Raw genomic sequence first — 16,394 nt, 5'->3', positions numbered from 1 at the left:
GCTGGCCATCGCCGACCACCGTCCGCCAAGTTCGCCAGTTCCTGGGGATGGCCTCGTGGTACCGTCGGTTCGTGCTCGGCTTCTCGAAAACGGCCGCCCCACTGACTCGCCTTACTAAGAAGGGAGCACGGTTTCTGAGCGAGCGAGGAGGAAGAAACATTCCAGCGAGTCAAACAAACACTAACCACGGCACCAGTACTCGCGTACTCCGATTTTAGCAGGCCGTTTACCCTACAGACGGACGCCAGTGCCCAAGGGCTCGGCGCGGTACTGACCCAGGAATTAGAGGGAGGAGAGCGCGTGATCGCATACGCCAGCCGAACGCTCAACAAAGCAGAACAAAATTATAGCGCCACCGAACTGGAATGCTTCTCCGTGGTCTGGGGCATTCGCCGATTACGGGATTACCTCGAAAGATACCGTTTCACCATCGTTACGGATCACCAGTCCCTCAAGTGGCTACAGCGACTGGAAGCGCCGACGGGGCGCCTGGGGCGATGGCTCTTCGAACTACAACAGTTCGATTTCGAGGTCCGATACCGAAAGGGGGCACTCAACTGGGTCGCTGACATGCTGTCACGACAGCCCGAAACCTGCGCGTTACAGAAGGCCAACCGATGCGCCTGGTATCACCGTCTCTGACGCGACGTTCGCCGACGGCCCCAAGACTTCCCAGATTACCAACTCCGAGACGGGAAGCTATATCGGCACATCCTCGCTCGACTTTCGCGAGGCAGCGACCCCAGCGGATGAGCAGTGGAAGAAATGCGTCCCCACGGACCGTCGGACCGAGATACTGCAACGGCTGCATGACAACCCCGCGGCCGGACACTTGGGGGTGGCCAAGACGATCAGTCGCGTGGCCGAATTATATCACTGGCCCGGGATGTTTTGGGACATTACCCGCTACGTAAATCGGCGCGACAACTGCACCGCACACAAGGCTTCCCACAAGCGCCGGCTGCACGCATCCTTGGTAACTGCCCCGTGGCAACAGGCCTCCATGGACTTAATCGGCTCTTTGCCCCATTCTTCCGCAGGGCACACCTGGCTGCTCAAGATCGGTTCACCAAGTGGCTGGAAATGACACCACTGCGCAAAGCCACCACCACCGCCATCCTCCGGGCGCTCACGCAGCAGTTTATCTACCGCCACAGCTGTTCGACCATCGTGATATCGGATAACCAGTTCACATCTCGTCAGTTCGAAAAATTTCTGGCCGACCACAAGATCACCCACCAGACGTCATCTGCGTACGCACCACAGTGTAACCCCGTCGAGCGAGCCAACCGGACCATCAAGACCATGGTCGCCCAGTACGTCGACAAGCGACAGCAACGCTGGGACGAGCTCCTTCCCCAGTTGCAGTACGCGTTCAACACCGCGAGACAGGAGGTTACCGGAATCACTCCCGCCTACCTGCTTCACGGATGGGAATTAGCCCGACCGCACCCGGCGGATCGGCGAGCGACCCGAACAACGAACACACCGGAGACCACGCACCGCCTCCTGGAAGAGGCCTATGACGTCGTCCGGACCCACTTGGCGAGGGCTTTCCAACAACAACAAAGTCATTACGACTTGCGACGCCGGGCCTGGAGACCTAGCATCAGAGACCAAGTATGGAAACGGGTTCGACCACTCTCCGACAAAGCCCGCGGGTTCAACGCCAAGTTGGCACCTCGATATATCGGGCCAATGACCGTCCGCCGCCTCACTTCACCCGTCAACGTCGACCTATAAGATGCACGCGGCCGTTGGCACCAAAACGTGCATATTAGGGATTTGAAATTGGGCGCGAAGTCCGCGCCAGCCGCCGCGAACTCGCCGCTAGTCCGCTAATTCGCCGGCACGTCGCGCGGAGCACAAGCCAGGCGTGAACAACCGCTAATGAACCGCGCGTGGGAGGATAAAAGGCCGGACATTGAACCCGGCTCATCATTCGACGCCACGATGACTCAAGAAGACATCACGACGCTCTTCGGAACACTGAGCTCCGACTCAGGAGACGAAAATCCGCCCGTTTCCGGGCAATTCACGAGCCAGGCGCCCACGACCACCAGTCCGGTTGGGATCCCCGCGTCGGGATTCGCATCCAGCGATCCGACTGCCAGCAGGCCCAAAGGAGGGCGATATTTTTGGAGGCGCGTCCTCCCGTGCGCCGACGCTTGACCCCCCCTCCTGGGGAGCTAACGCGTGGCGACATCAGGGCCACCCGCACGTCAGCGGGCACACTCCACGCCCGCATCGGTGCAGCCACCAGCACCGCTCCGGACGTCACCACCGGCTCGCCCAACGCCACCAGCGCGATCACCAGCGCTACCGCCTCGAGCCCAGATGCGGCCGACCCATCCGTCGACACCGCCAGCGCGCTCACCAGCGCTACCACCTCAGGCCCGGATGCGGCTAACCCATCCGTCGACACCGCCAGCGCGAGCACCAGCGCCGCCGCCTTCGGCCCGGACACCACCAGCCTGACTGCCGACAACTCCGCCGATGCAACCACGACAGCCGCCACCACCTGTTCCGGTCAGCCTACCGCCGCCTGTGCCCATAACCTTGGGAGATGGGCAGATAATCCAGGTGCCCTACCACGCGGCACACGTGTCCCGGAGGTACAAAACCCGGACACCTAACGAACGTTGGCTCATCTGATTTAACAAGGACGGCCAGCCGAAAAGGGCACACCGCCTGCCCTTACCCCCCCCCCCCCGGATAAAAGAAGGGAGTGGTGTGACGAAGTCATCAGGGGCCGAACAACCGCCCCTGCAAAACAATTGGCGCCACCAAACGTTACAACGTTGGGACTCCCGGTCTCCCCACTCGACCGCCTCCCTACTCTGCTCGGAACCGAGAGTGGGAGGCCGGCCAACGGGTATATAAGCCGGCTCGGCCAGAGAGTCGGCACCTAGTCCTATCCTGATCCTTCCTCGAGAGAGTTCTCTCGAAGCTCCAGACACAAGCGACTATTTCCTACCACGATCCTCCGGACAACGAGCGTTCTCGTTGAACCGACCGGGCATCCCCGGCCTCCGGCACCTGTCCAACCATCCTCCGGACAACGAGCGTTCTCGTTGAACCGACCGGGCGTCTCCGGCCCCTTGCACGAGTTTGAATCCGTCTCCGGACGACACCAACCAATCCGCCCGTCTCCGGGCGAGGAGAGAGACAATCGTCCGCCTCCAGGACGCCACTGACCACGCGACCAAGCGCCCGCCCATCGTGCGCTTCCGCCAAACCGTTCGCCACCAGGACACCACCGTCCGAATCGTCAAGCCATCCGCCACCAGGACGCCACCGACCAAACCGTCAAGCCGTCCGCCCCCAGGACGCCACCGACCGAATCACCGAGCCGTCCGAATCCAGGACGCTACCCCCGAGCCAGCGTCGTCAGGGCTAATACTGACCCACACAAACAAAGCCCAACTTATACATACCGCCCCTTTGTAAATATGCCTCTCCACTCAAATGTAACCGAGCATAGTATAACTTGTACACGCACCGGCATAAATGGTGTCCGTCGGTAAATGTGTATGTACGTACGTGTATGACAACCGAGAGCGTCACATACACATGCAGCGCGTACGTACGTGTCACTTGAAGCGCGGCGGAGTTCATGCAGCGGAGGAGAAAAAAGTGGGAGGCAATTCGATGTTGCATCCTTAGCGCAAGCCGCACGATCGAGAGAGAAAGCATGACAAGACGTGATGCCGATTAGTGGTGTCCTGTAGCACTGCCTCACTCACTCTACGCTTGAATGCAGGAGGAATGAGCGAGAGAGCTATAGGACACCGCGTTGTCTCTATATGCGTCTCGTTCGCTCTCGCGCTTATGTCATGCTTTCTTTTTTATTCTTTCAAGAAACGTGGCTGAACTCTGCGCATCGAATGCCGGCATTCGTAAAATTATAATTATATTATATTAATATTAGAAGTTCGGTTTCACATATATCAAAAAAATATGATTATTCTAATTAAATATTAATTTATTTATGATTGCGTATTTTTTTTTCTATTTATGTAAAAAAATTTGCTAAAAAATATATATATACATGTATCATTATGAGTAATTTTGAGATTCATTAGAACAGTAATTGTAAACTTGCATCCGTTTGTAATTAAATTTATAATTACTTATAAATAAACGTGTAGAAATGATAATTCGTGATATAAAATATTTTTCGTAATTGTATTATTACAAAACTCAAATTTTAAATTCCCGATAAAAAATTTCTTATGTATAGTTATACAGAATTGAATATTATTATACAGGATTCAACACAATTGTGTAAAAATATGTATAATTATTATAGATGACACCGTATAAAATGTTACGTATATTTATATATAAATGGATTGATAGCTACAATTAGAATTATGTATATGTAAGCTTATACATACTTATACACAATGCCTGCAACATTTTATTTATAATTATTAATAATTATATATAATCATATATAAAATGGACAAATTTCGTATATAAATTTGTATAATTAGATACGACTATTTTTGTCTGATTATATATAAAAAATTTTTACCGGGTTTATAACACAATATCGATATCTGATCGAATTCATGGTTTGTCACAAATGAACCAACGAGCATTTAACTGTAAATTTACAATACTTATATAAAAATATAACTAATTTAGGGAAGATAACGTTATGCTGCGTAATATTACAAAAATTTAGATATCTTCATAAAAAGTTTTTTAAATATTAATGATTAAATTATACATATATTAATATTAAATATTAATTTAAAGTAAATTAAAAACTCTATTTATTTTCTCTCTTTTTTTATTTATTTTCATAAATACATATATATATATTTTTACATATAATTATATATAAAATATAAAATAAAAAAAAAAATATATATATATATATATAGAGAGAGAGAGAGAGAGAGAATTTATATATAAAAAATATTATATATATATATATATATAATTATATAGAATTATATATACTGTTACGTCCGTGTCAGCTGTGAGGAAATCGATATATCGATCGGTCAAAAGTTTGAAAAAAAACGAGCGTCGCAAGAAGACGAGTCTGCTTTCGGACGTAACACTATATATATATATATATATATATATATATACACAGAGCAAATACATATATATATATATATACTTTATATATATATATATATATATATATATATATACAGAGCATATACATATATATATATATATATATATATATATATATATATATATGCTCTGTATATATATACAGAGTATACGCGTCTATAGGCGTCTCACTCGTTCGTATACTCTGTATATATATATATATATGGTTCAACGATGGGAACCAAGACGGGAGAGGACGGTAGCAGCGTTAGTTAACCATGCGAGAGAAGTCTGGGAAGGACTTCGGCATCGACCAGACTTTCTCACAAACTTGATTGATTCGATACCAAATCGACTCAATCAAGTTATTGACCGGGACGGATACTGGACAAATTATTAAATGAAATGCAGCTTCCGCGCTTGTCCTACGATCGGCCCTTTTCAGGGCCAATAAAACTTTCACACCGCGAGGAGAAGCGTCTATAGGCGTCTCACTCGTTCGTATACTATATATATATATATATATATATATATATATAGTATACGAACGAGTGAGACGCCTATAGACGATCGTAGGACAAGCGCGGAAGCTGCATTTCATTTAATAATTTGTCCAGTATCCGTCCCGGTCAATAACTTGATTGAGTCGATTTGGTATCGAATCAATCAAGTTTGCGAGAAAGTCTGGTCGATGCCGAAGCCCTTCCCAGACTTCTCTCGCATGGTTGACTAACGCTGCTACCGTCCTCTCCCGTCTTGGTTCCCATCGTTGAACCATTTGTGCCCAGACATTTTCGATCAAATTTAGATCTGGTGAACGTGCAGGCCAGTTGACCAATTGAATCTCCGGATGATCCCGAAACCATGCCCGTGTTTCATGTGAGGTATGGACTCCGGAGTTATCCTGCACTAACCGGATAACTGGTACATCCTCTGCGGGATAGATTGCGCGTACTGAAGGAAGAAGAACATCCTCCAGTATGCGAATATAGTCCGCAGAGTTCATCCACGGGAATTTGCACCAATTCGCCGATTGCAGTTCCCGAAATCCAGCCCCACATTCCACACGAAATCCTTCCACTTTTGTGAAGAGGCACAACATGGTTCGGATGCAACCTTTGATCTCTTGGTCGCCATACATGAGGTGTGCGGTCGACAGATGATACAAAGACCTTTTCATCGGTCCAGATCACAGCCTCCCACTCCTCACAGCTCGTCACCAGGTTCTCCAAAGCGAATGCGATGCGCTGCTCCCGATGAACAGGAGTCAGCGGAATTTTGTGGGCTGGACGGTAACAATGTAACCCAGCTTCGTTCAGACGTCGCCGGGCGGTCCGATCCGATACTTGGACGTTCGCCGCGTTGAGAGCCTCTTGGACAGCGCCGAAGGGCTGCTCAACTGCTGCGGCAACGATAGCCTCGTCTTCTTCCGCCCTGGTTTTACGAGGCCTACGATTATGCTGAGCATGATCACCACCATCGGCAAATCGTTGTATCCATCGTCGAACAGTTTTGTCAGAGCACGGAATCGCAGCAGCGATTTAAATTTAAAATTCCTATGAATAATAAATTATATTATAAATTAGAAAATCATTTCTTTGTATATTTATATAACACAAAAATATACAAACTAATATAATTTTTGAGTTGATCAAAATTTGTTAATAATATTTGCGTATAGAACTCGCGCGCTTACAACTATACACGGAGAAAATTTTATATTAAAAATTACTATGGTATGTAGTAACTGTGGACCATTAGGAACATTTCAAGTTAAAATGCTATGTAAAATGTTTACTCACTGTATTGAATTATTTAAATGTGTCCTGAAAACTGTCTAAAATTCTTCTTCCTCAAGAGTATGTTGCAAAATGCGTAATATAATGGTTGCTACGGAATTGATAAAGTTTAATTAAGTCTTAAAAATAAAATTAAATATTTCAAAATAAATATGTTATTTATTATTTATATATCAGATATTAAATAGTAAAACACACATATGCGTGCACGCACACGTACACACAACATGTGATCTACGAAGAATGTTTCATTCTCTAAAGATATTTAAAAACGTACATACATATATAAAAAAATACGTGTTTTTTTTTATTTTGAGCTATTATAAAATATACACAGTATATTCAAAAAATATCGAAACTATTGTTTTACATATAGAACAACCAGTACTATCTGTTAAAATAGTGGGTAATTATTCGAAAAACACATTTTGTCATATATTCTATTTAAAAAATTTCCTTGCTGCTCTCATAATGAGTCTGAAGACATCTCTGATATTATTCTTTTATAATATACTTGATATATGTGAGGGAGGGAGTATGTCTTTTTGAAAAATATTCCTTATATGTGAAGATGTTTAAATCAAGAAATGTAATAATCATTGTTTTAATTTCTTATTTTTGAATTCTTTTCAATGCTCTTTTTTCTCATTCTAAACTAAAATCTGACGCTTTGTTAAGAACTGATATTGCGTCATTTTAAGCGTTTCAAGAAATAATTTCTTTTAATTTAATACTATATTTAACGTTCGCTCTTTGCTTTATTATTATTTTTTTGACAAACATGAAAAAATATTTTTTTAACTTATAATAGCAAATGAAAGCAGTAAATGCAGCTCAAATTTTCAAGGTATGATGAATGAAATTTTAAAGAAAAAAGTTACTTGTTATTTTAATGTATATCATTGGTTGTGTCGATTGTGAAACAATAGTTTGAATATTTATAAAACAGAGCGCGTATACAAAAACCATTAAAAAATAGATGTGAAAAACAATTTCATATGTATGTTCATGGATTCTTAAAATATTTTCGTAAAAAAATTTAATGAAAATCAAATCGAGAAATTTTGGTATTATTTAAGTAAAATAAAAAAATATTTGCTATAATATGTGTGTATGTTAAATATAAAAGATAAGTAAATTCTTTTATACTTTTTTATAATGTATTTTTTTATTTTTTCTTTAATAGTTGTCTAGTAGTTTACGAAAAAATGTTTAATTCGTCATACTTTTCACAGAATGGTAGTTTTTAGTAAACTGGATCAATGGTGTATATTGGTTTATATTTTCATATGCTACAGTATCCTGAAACCAATCATTGTCGCTTAAATAGAGAATTTCTTGTTGATCTTGTATTACAATCCATCATTCGGTAATCTGGAAAAATATAGATAAGAAAGTATTGCAATTTAATAAATAATTAATCAAATATATGAACGTCATATCAATATTGATTAAAAGCTGCAACTTTTTATTGCTGTTATAAAGAAAAGAGTTGTTTACTTTCTTCGTAAGAATATAATAAATTATCTTTAATTGTGTGTATGTTACGTCCTGTAGACTTCACGATTTTTTCTTTTCGAGAGGAATGTATAAACAATTAAAGATAATGATTCTAAGAATTCTATACGGGAAATATCAAACTGTAAGAGCTGTCATTTTAGTCGCACCCCACGAATATTACGTTACGTGGATAATAAAATTTTTAACAAACCTCCGTAAGGCGAGACCAACTCTAAATAAGACAATCAAAGAAGTCTTAGAAATCTAATAAAAAATAAACATTTGAACGGCTCTCTAAACTCCAAAAGAATTTTAAATAAAACAGAGTCGCCGTAACTCGAGGCAGTTGTTTAGAACTGCAATCATAAATTTGAAACGGCGACGAAAACTTAAGAAGCATTCGATAAGAGAGCTCGCCTGACTAACCTAAAGTGACAGCTGTTTATTATAAATTTCTAAATAGCGATAAGAGACTCTGACGGTACCAAACTCCTCATTGGCCAAATGGAAAAATCTCTTGAACCAAAGAGAAGAAATTTTTGAGACTCGAAATCGAAAGAAACACCCCCTAACAATCAGTATAGACTTGCAGCAAAACGTGCTATACTTTCTGCAAGAAATGTTGATGTGGATGAACTAAATAAACAAGTTGTGAATTTACTTGATAAATCAACAAAAAGAGTATACACAAGTATAGATACTACTGAAACTACTAATGATAATAATGATATTAATGAAGCTATTTTAACAGAATATTTAAATACTTTAAATCCAACAAATTTTCCACCTTATGAACTCCGGTTAAGAAAATATAGCATGCGATTATCATGCTAATTAGAAATCTGAATATCAGTGAAGATTTGTGTAATGGAATAAGATTATTAATTTTAGAATTAGAAAATAATTTGTTAAAGTGTGAAATTCTGACTGGTGATAAAAGAGGAGAAACAATTTTTTTAAATCGTATAACTTTATATTGTGAAAATGTTTACCCATTTGTATTTAAAAGAATTTCCAATTAAAATTGCTTTTGCTATGACAATAAATAAATCACAAGGACAAACATTTGATAAAATTGCAATCGATTTAAGAAAAGATATTTTCAGTCACGGACTTTATGTTGTATTTTCACGAATTAGATCTTGGGAATCATTATAAATTTATTTAGGAGAAGAAAGACAAAGTAGATTGGTTAAAAATTATGTATATAATATGTACAGAAATGTTTCAATAAGAATGCTGGACGTATAGCTTCTACAGTGTAATTATAATTATTTTAAATAAGTTTTAAAATAATAAATTTTGTATCATATACATATTTACAATAATTACAAACAGATATAATTTTGTATCAATATTTTATAATACATTTTTTATATATTTATTTATTTAATAGTGCATCCTGTGATGAAAAATGCTTTTTGGAAATGGATTATTCCATATTCCTTTAAGCATAATCCTGAGGATGCATTATCTATAACAAAATAATTTGTCAAGTAAAATAATAAAAAATAATTTATTTTGTACACATAATGACAAAAAATATTATTAAAACAATAAATAAGAATTCAATATTTAACATAAAAATATATTTGAAAGAAAATAATCAAGGTACTTTAAAATTGAATATAAAATAATTTATATTTTGAATATAAAATTATATTAAAAAATTATTTAATTAAATATTTATATCATTATATAATAATATTTGTAAAATTAATAGAAATTTAGTAAGAATGTAGTGATACAAACTTTATATGTACATATGCATGTTACGATTAAAATAAGAATGTAAAAAAATTAACTTTTTATAAAAAAATATTAAATTTTAGTTAAAAAATTTAACATGTAAAACAATAGTAAGGTGTAAATCATAATATTGAGAGAAAGAGAGAGAGAGAGAGAGAAAGATAAAGATAGAGATATAGAGCACGGAAGGGGGGCGAGAACGCGATAGCAAAATAGAAAGAAAACACTGCATACGGGACTCACTGAATTCTAAAGGTGCCTTTTCATGTTGACGCTCGACGCTCATTTTTGGTGTTAAAACAGATCACGTGATCAAAATTGACGAATTGGTATTTTTATATTTGATCACGTGATGTCTTTACCTTAATAATATTGGAATAGGCGCCAGCAGCACTATATTTTTTTTAAAGCAGAGAATAGTTGGTATATTGAACATGCAAAACAAATTGGAATTATTTATGTTACCTTGTAATTAATTTTGTTTCAACCTCCGAGACATCTGCGCATGCCGAAATGTGTCTATATCGAGTGAGTATAAAATGGCCACGTATCTGATTGGCCAATTCAAAATATAATATATAAATATAATATATAAATTATATGCTGTAAAATAACAAAATAAGAAGATCGTATTGGTGCGTGCGAAGCGCGCGCGACGATCTAGTCCTTTTAATAAAAAAGGCATGTTATTGATTATCGAATATCTCGAAGTGTATGTTGCCTCTTTTCCGCGATGCCGATTGGTTCTTGGTTGTCAAGCATTTCGTCTGCTGTGACATGCTTCATCGCTTTTGCAGCTATCAAAACAGTCAAAACTGTCAAAACTGCGAATTTTGACAATTGCTTTGTGTTCAACAGGAAAGAAAAAGAATAAGGTTTACAATAAATATAATATAATATACTATTCAATATACTACACATAATATAATATTAATATACATATATATAATACATTATATATGTATTATATATATATGTATAATGTATAATCATATATATGTATATATATGAATATATATATATATATATATATATATATATATATATATATATTAATAAATTTTACTATATTAATATATTTTTTTTAAATAGAGAGAACTAGAGAGAAAGAGAAAGGACACTTATTCATTCTAACGAAAAATAAGAGAAAAAGAAAAGACAAGAAGACAGAGAGAAAGAAAGAGAGAGAAAGAGAGAGAGAGAGAGAGAGACAGAGAAAAAGAGAGAGAAAAAGAGAGAGAGAGAGAAAGAGAGAGTATGAAAAAAGATATTATTAGGTAATAATATTATAGATGTTAGGAAATTTACCAATATATACTGATCGATTAGATTTGATAAGTACAGATTAATTTTGACACAGTTTATTACAATTAAGTAAGAAATAAATAAATGATATTATATTTATTTACTTCTTATAAATTAGAAATTATTCTCTTAAATAACTTTTTTTTATATACATATATATATGTATATGTATATGTATATGTACATTATGTTATATAAAATATGTATTTCTATGAAATTCTATTATATTCTCAGAGAAAGAGAAAGAGAAAAAGTAAAAAAATAAACGAAGAAAGAAATAGAAGCAGGACAGAAAGAAAAGGAAAAAAGAGAGAGAGAGAAAGACAGAAAGAGAGAAAAAGAGAAAGAAAGAGAGACAGAGAGAGAGAGAGAGAGAGAGAGAGAGAGAGAGAGAGAGAGAAAGAGAGAGAGAGAGAGAGAAAGAGAGAGTCAGGAAGGGTTGAGAGGGAGGGAGGAATTTAAAGATAATGAAAAAGATTGAGAGACGTTGAAATGATTATAGAGCTTGTAAGAAAATTTATACATATTTGAATGTCTACATTATTGTTATAATATTTCTTTGTAATAACTGATTAAAAAAAAGTGATTTAAAAAATTATGAAAATTTAATTTTTTAATTATTAAAATTTTTATGAATTATATATTTCGTGAGTAAAATAATCCAATAGATATATGTGTATGCTTAAATATATTTATATTATTATTTTTCTTTTAAATTATATATATACATAAAAAAGAAAGAGAAAAAAAGAGGAAGAATAATAGATGAATAAAGAAATAAAAAAAAAGAGAGAGAGAGAAGGGAAAAGGGCGAGAGGAGGAGGGGGAGGGGAGGAAGGGAGAGAGGGAGAGAAAGAGAGAGAGAGAGAGGGAGAGAGAGAGAGAGTGCGTGCGTGCGTGCGTGCGTGCGTGCGTGCATGTGTGTTTGAGAGAGTGAGAGATAGGTATATATACATTCAATTTTATAGCGTGTGTGACCATACAGGGTGTCCTCAATTTAAATCGCAAAACTTCAGGAGCGTGTCCTTTGGAGATTTGCTCGTTTTTGCTCTATTTTGGAGAAAGTCGTAAAAAAAAAAACAAAATAAGTTTCCGTTTTTTTACTCTTTTATTTACATTTTACTCATGTTATCATCTATTTAATGCAGATATTGTTCAAAATGCTGCCCTCTTGCAGCAATGCAAGATGTAAATCTAGCACTGACTACATTAATTGCAGCTAGACATTGTTCTGTACAACTGACTAAAGACTGATTAAGGACTCGTAGAAGAAAACAATAATGTAAACAAACAAAAGAATGTAAAGGATAACATCAAGTGTTTACGTATGTAAAGAACCATGAAGCAGAAAATTTATTCGGTGCCAATCAACTCAATTGACAATAAGGGATTAAATTTTTGTGATTTTCTACAAAATGAAACAAAAACGAGCAAATCTCTTAAGGACTTTTTGTCTTAGTTTTTCGGTCTCCTACACGTTCCCGAAGTTTTGCCATTTTAATTGGGGACACACCGCATAAGGAATAGCGCGCGCGTAGGGCGCGCCTGTAATGTCTAGTATTTAAAAAAATATTATTTAGTACATACAGGGTATCACTTAATTGGCGCCCACTATTTATGTAGCGATATTTCTCGTGGAAACCTGAATCGAAAAGTCCTCTACCATTTTGAGATTTGCGCAATAATTATTAAACTATTAATTAAAAACGCTCAGCGAACATTATTATATATACATATATAATACAGGGTGTCCCAGAGCACTTGTGCCAACGCTCGTGAGCAGGTAGGGCACAGTAAACTGAGCAAAATGTCTTATACCATTTTGCGATTTTCGGAATAATTATTAGAGAAATTAATTTACAAAGATCGGCAAATCCGGCGCGAGTATCAGCCTGCTGCAAAAAAAGATGGCGAGAAGGACGGTCGCTAATAGGCGCCATTGCTTCGCGGTTATTAGGAGTATAGACGAGAAGCGTTGATAAGAACAATAGATTAGCGATTATTTAGCGACCGGTCTAGCGGTGGGCCGTCTTTCTCGCCATCTTTTTTACAGCGAGCTGATACTCGTGCCAGATTTGCCGATCTTTGTAAATTAATTTCTCAATAATTATTCTGAAAATTGCAAAATGGTACAGGATTTTTCTATTCCATTTAATCCGCTCTACCTGCACCCGAGAAGTGATACGGTCATTTTGAGACACCCTGTATATATATATATATATATATATATATATATATATATTTATATATATATACGTATATAATATATGTAATAATAATATAACAATATAAAAAAAAATTTAATCTGCGTTCTCGCGTACGCATTAGCCTCCGTCTTATCGCGCTCCCGCTATCCTTTCCCTCATCCTCATTCTTTCTCTCTCACATTATCTTCCTGTTGTAATCTTCTCCTTTTCCCACCACATCATGCTCTCATTGTCCTACGCTATGTACAATGCACATAGCGCTCTCCTTATCCTATCCTATACCACGCGTCTCCGTCTACCGCGTTGCGAACGCCTATCGCGTTGTCTCTTTCTACCGCGTTGCGAACGTCTATCGCGCTGTCTCTCTCTATCCATCTCCCTACTCGCGGACCCATCGGTTACGCCGCGGACCTCTCTTCCCTCTCCGCAAACCCCTCGTCTACTGCCGTGTCGCGGACCTCTCTCTCCTCTCCGTAAACCCCTCACCTACCGACCGCGTCGCGGACCTCTCTCTCTCCTCTCCGCGTACCCCTCGTCTACAAACCGCGTCGCGGACCTGCGGCTGTACCGCGGACCTCTCCCCCCTCTCCGCGGACCACTCGTCTACAAACCGCGTCGCGGACCTGCGGCTGTGTCGCGGACCTCTCCCTCTCTCCGCGTACCCCTTGTCTACAAACCGCGCCGCGGACCTGCGTAACGTCATCCTCCGCGCCCGCGGTTCCCCCCCGCGCCCGCTCCCCCCTCGAGCACCTGGTTTAGAACTCTCATATACACACTACTCAATATGTATATTAAAGTTTTGTGAATGACAAGGTTCCGTATAAAGATTTGACGAATTACACATTATTTCTTTTCCTATTAACCAGCTTTTGTTCTTATATTTAATATAAAATTATAATTAAAAAAATTATATAAAATCGTATAAAATTATATATTTGTACATAGGTTCCATTATCTAACAATACACAATCATTTTTTATGGTACTAGACATTACAGGCGCGCGCGTAGCGCGCGCTATTCCTTATACAGGGTGTCCTCAATTTAAATGGCAAAACTTCAGGAGCGTGTAGGGGGCCGAAAAACTAAGACAAAAAGTCCTTTATAGATTTGTTCGTTTTTGCTACATTTTGGAGAAAATCACAAAAATTCAATCCCTTTATTATCCCTTTATATATTGTCAATTGAGTTGATTGGCACCGAATAAACAACTCAATTGACAATAAAGGGATTGAATTTTTAGTCAGTTGTACCAAAACAATGTCTAGCTGCAATTAATGTAGTCAGTGCTAGATGTAATGTTTGCATTGCTGTAAAAGGGCAGCATTTTAAACAATATCTGCAATTAAATAAATGATAACATGAATAAAATGTAAATAAAAAAGTAAAAAAACGAAAACTTATTTTGTTTTGCGATTTTCTCCAAAATGGAGCAAAAACGAGCAAATCTACAATGGACATTTTGTCTTAGTTTCTCGGTCCCTTACACGCTCCTAAAGTTTTGCCATTTAAATTAGGGACACCCTGTATGGTCACACACGCTGTAAAATTGAATTTATATATACCTGTCTTGCAATCACACACACGCACGCACGCATGCACACTCTCTCTCTCTCTCTCTCTCTCTCTCTCTCTCTCTCTCTCTCTCTCTCTTTGATACCTACTTTCTTTTTCTCTTTCTCTCATTACACACAAACTGTTAAAATTGAGATGACAGACACTCATGAAGTGAGCGCAACAATTAAACCAATTGGCATTGCGGAAAAGCGACAACAATAAACTTCGAGACTTTCGAGACATCGACTTTACATGGACTTTTTATAAATGGATTAATATCTAAAGTATAGTGTTTTGTTTTTAAAATAGAAAATTGACGACAAGTCTTTTGATTAATACCATTTAATAATGGTCCATTGCAATAATGTTTTTTTAGTTGAATGTTATTAGTATTTGTTAAAATTTCAACGTCATTGCGACTATTTATATCAATTTCCGTTAGTCTTCTTGCAATTTGTTGCAAAGGCTTGTCACCTTTACGAATCAACTTTTTTATTTTAGAAAGATAGTTTTCAAATCTAAATGTGCTGAATTGATCTAATGGACCAAATGTTTCTACATCATCAGTTAGATGCAACAAGTTATGTACATTATGCGAAACGTACTTTTTTCCATATATTATTTGAAAGCATTTAACCAAGTGTTGTAATAGTTCTTTTGCATACTGAATATTTTCTACCTTAGCAGATAAATTTGGACTATCTAAAATTGTTATGGCTGCATATAATGTCAGAAAATTGGAATAAACATTTTCGTCTATTATACCTTTAAGTACTATAGGTCCTACATATAATAAGAATTGTCTTAATTCCGTTGCTTTCCACAATTTAAGATAATTCAGACTTCGTGGTTTTCTAGAGAATTCAAATGGGACATGTTTTTTAAAATTAATTAACTAGTTGAAATTTGTTTCTTTTGAATAATCGATAATTTAAAAGAAAATGATTTCACAGTCCACAATAGAAGAAGTTTTCGGACTATACTCAGACAAACTAAATGCATATAGTCTAAAGGCACATTTTTTATTAAATCAAAATTAGGAATATTACACAAAATAGTCTGCTCAATTTGATAATTATCATTATATGCCAAATTTCTGAAATTTTCGTCCGTTCTATGTTCTTCATTTCGATCATAGGGAAAATAATTTGTATCATCTACGTATTCTCCTTTTATAACACATTTAGTACAACTATAATA

General features: G+C 38.1%; 1 protein-coding gene across 1 annotated transcript; it reads left to right on the top strand.

Moving 5' to 3' along the window:
- Window positions 1–1,083: 1,083 nt before the first annotated feature.
- On the top strand, window positions 1,084–1,743 carry LOC140676255 (uncharacterized). The gene has a single exon (XM_072911150.1). It carries the CDS (start codon window positions 1,084–1,086, stop codon window positions 1,741–1,743), a length of 660 nt encoding a protein of 219 aa, XP_072767251.1.
- The last annotated feature ends 14,651 nt before the right edge of the window (window positions 1,744–16,394 follow it).

The sequence above is a fragment of the Anoplolepis gracilipes genome, chromosome 2 (assembly GCF_047496725.1).
Source record: "Anoplolepis gracilipes chromosome 2, ASM4749672v1, whole genome shotgun sequence".
Taxonomy (NCBI): domain Eukaryota; kingdom Metazoa; phylum Arthropoda; class Insecta; order Hymenoptera; family Formicidae; genus Anoplolepis; species Anoplolepis gracilipes.
Note: the sequence above shows the minus strand (reverse complement) of the source record. Positions and strands in the feature narration are given on the sequence as shown.

What these genes read in the sequence shown, in the direction of transcription:
- LOC140676255 (XM_072911150.1), top strand. Translation starts at nt 1,084, where the DNA reads ATGACACCACTGCGCAAAGCCACCACCACCGCCATCCTCCGGGCGCTC.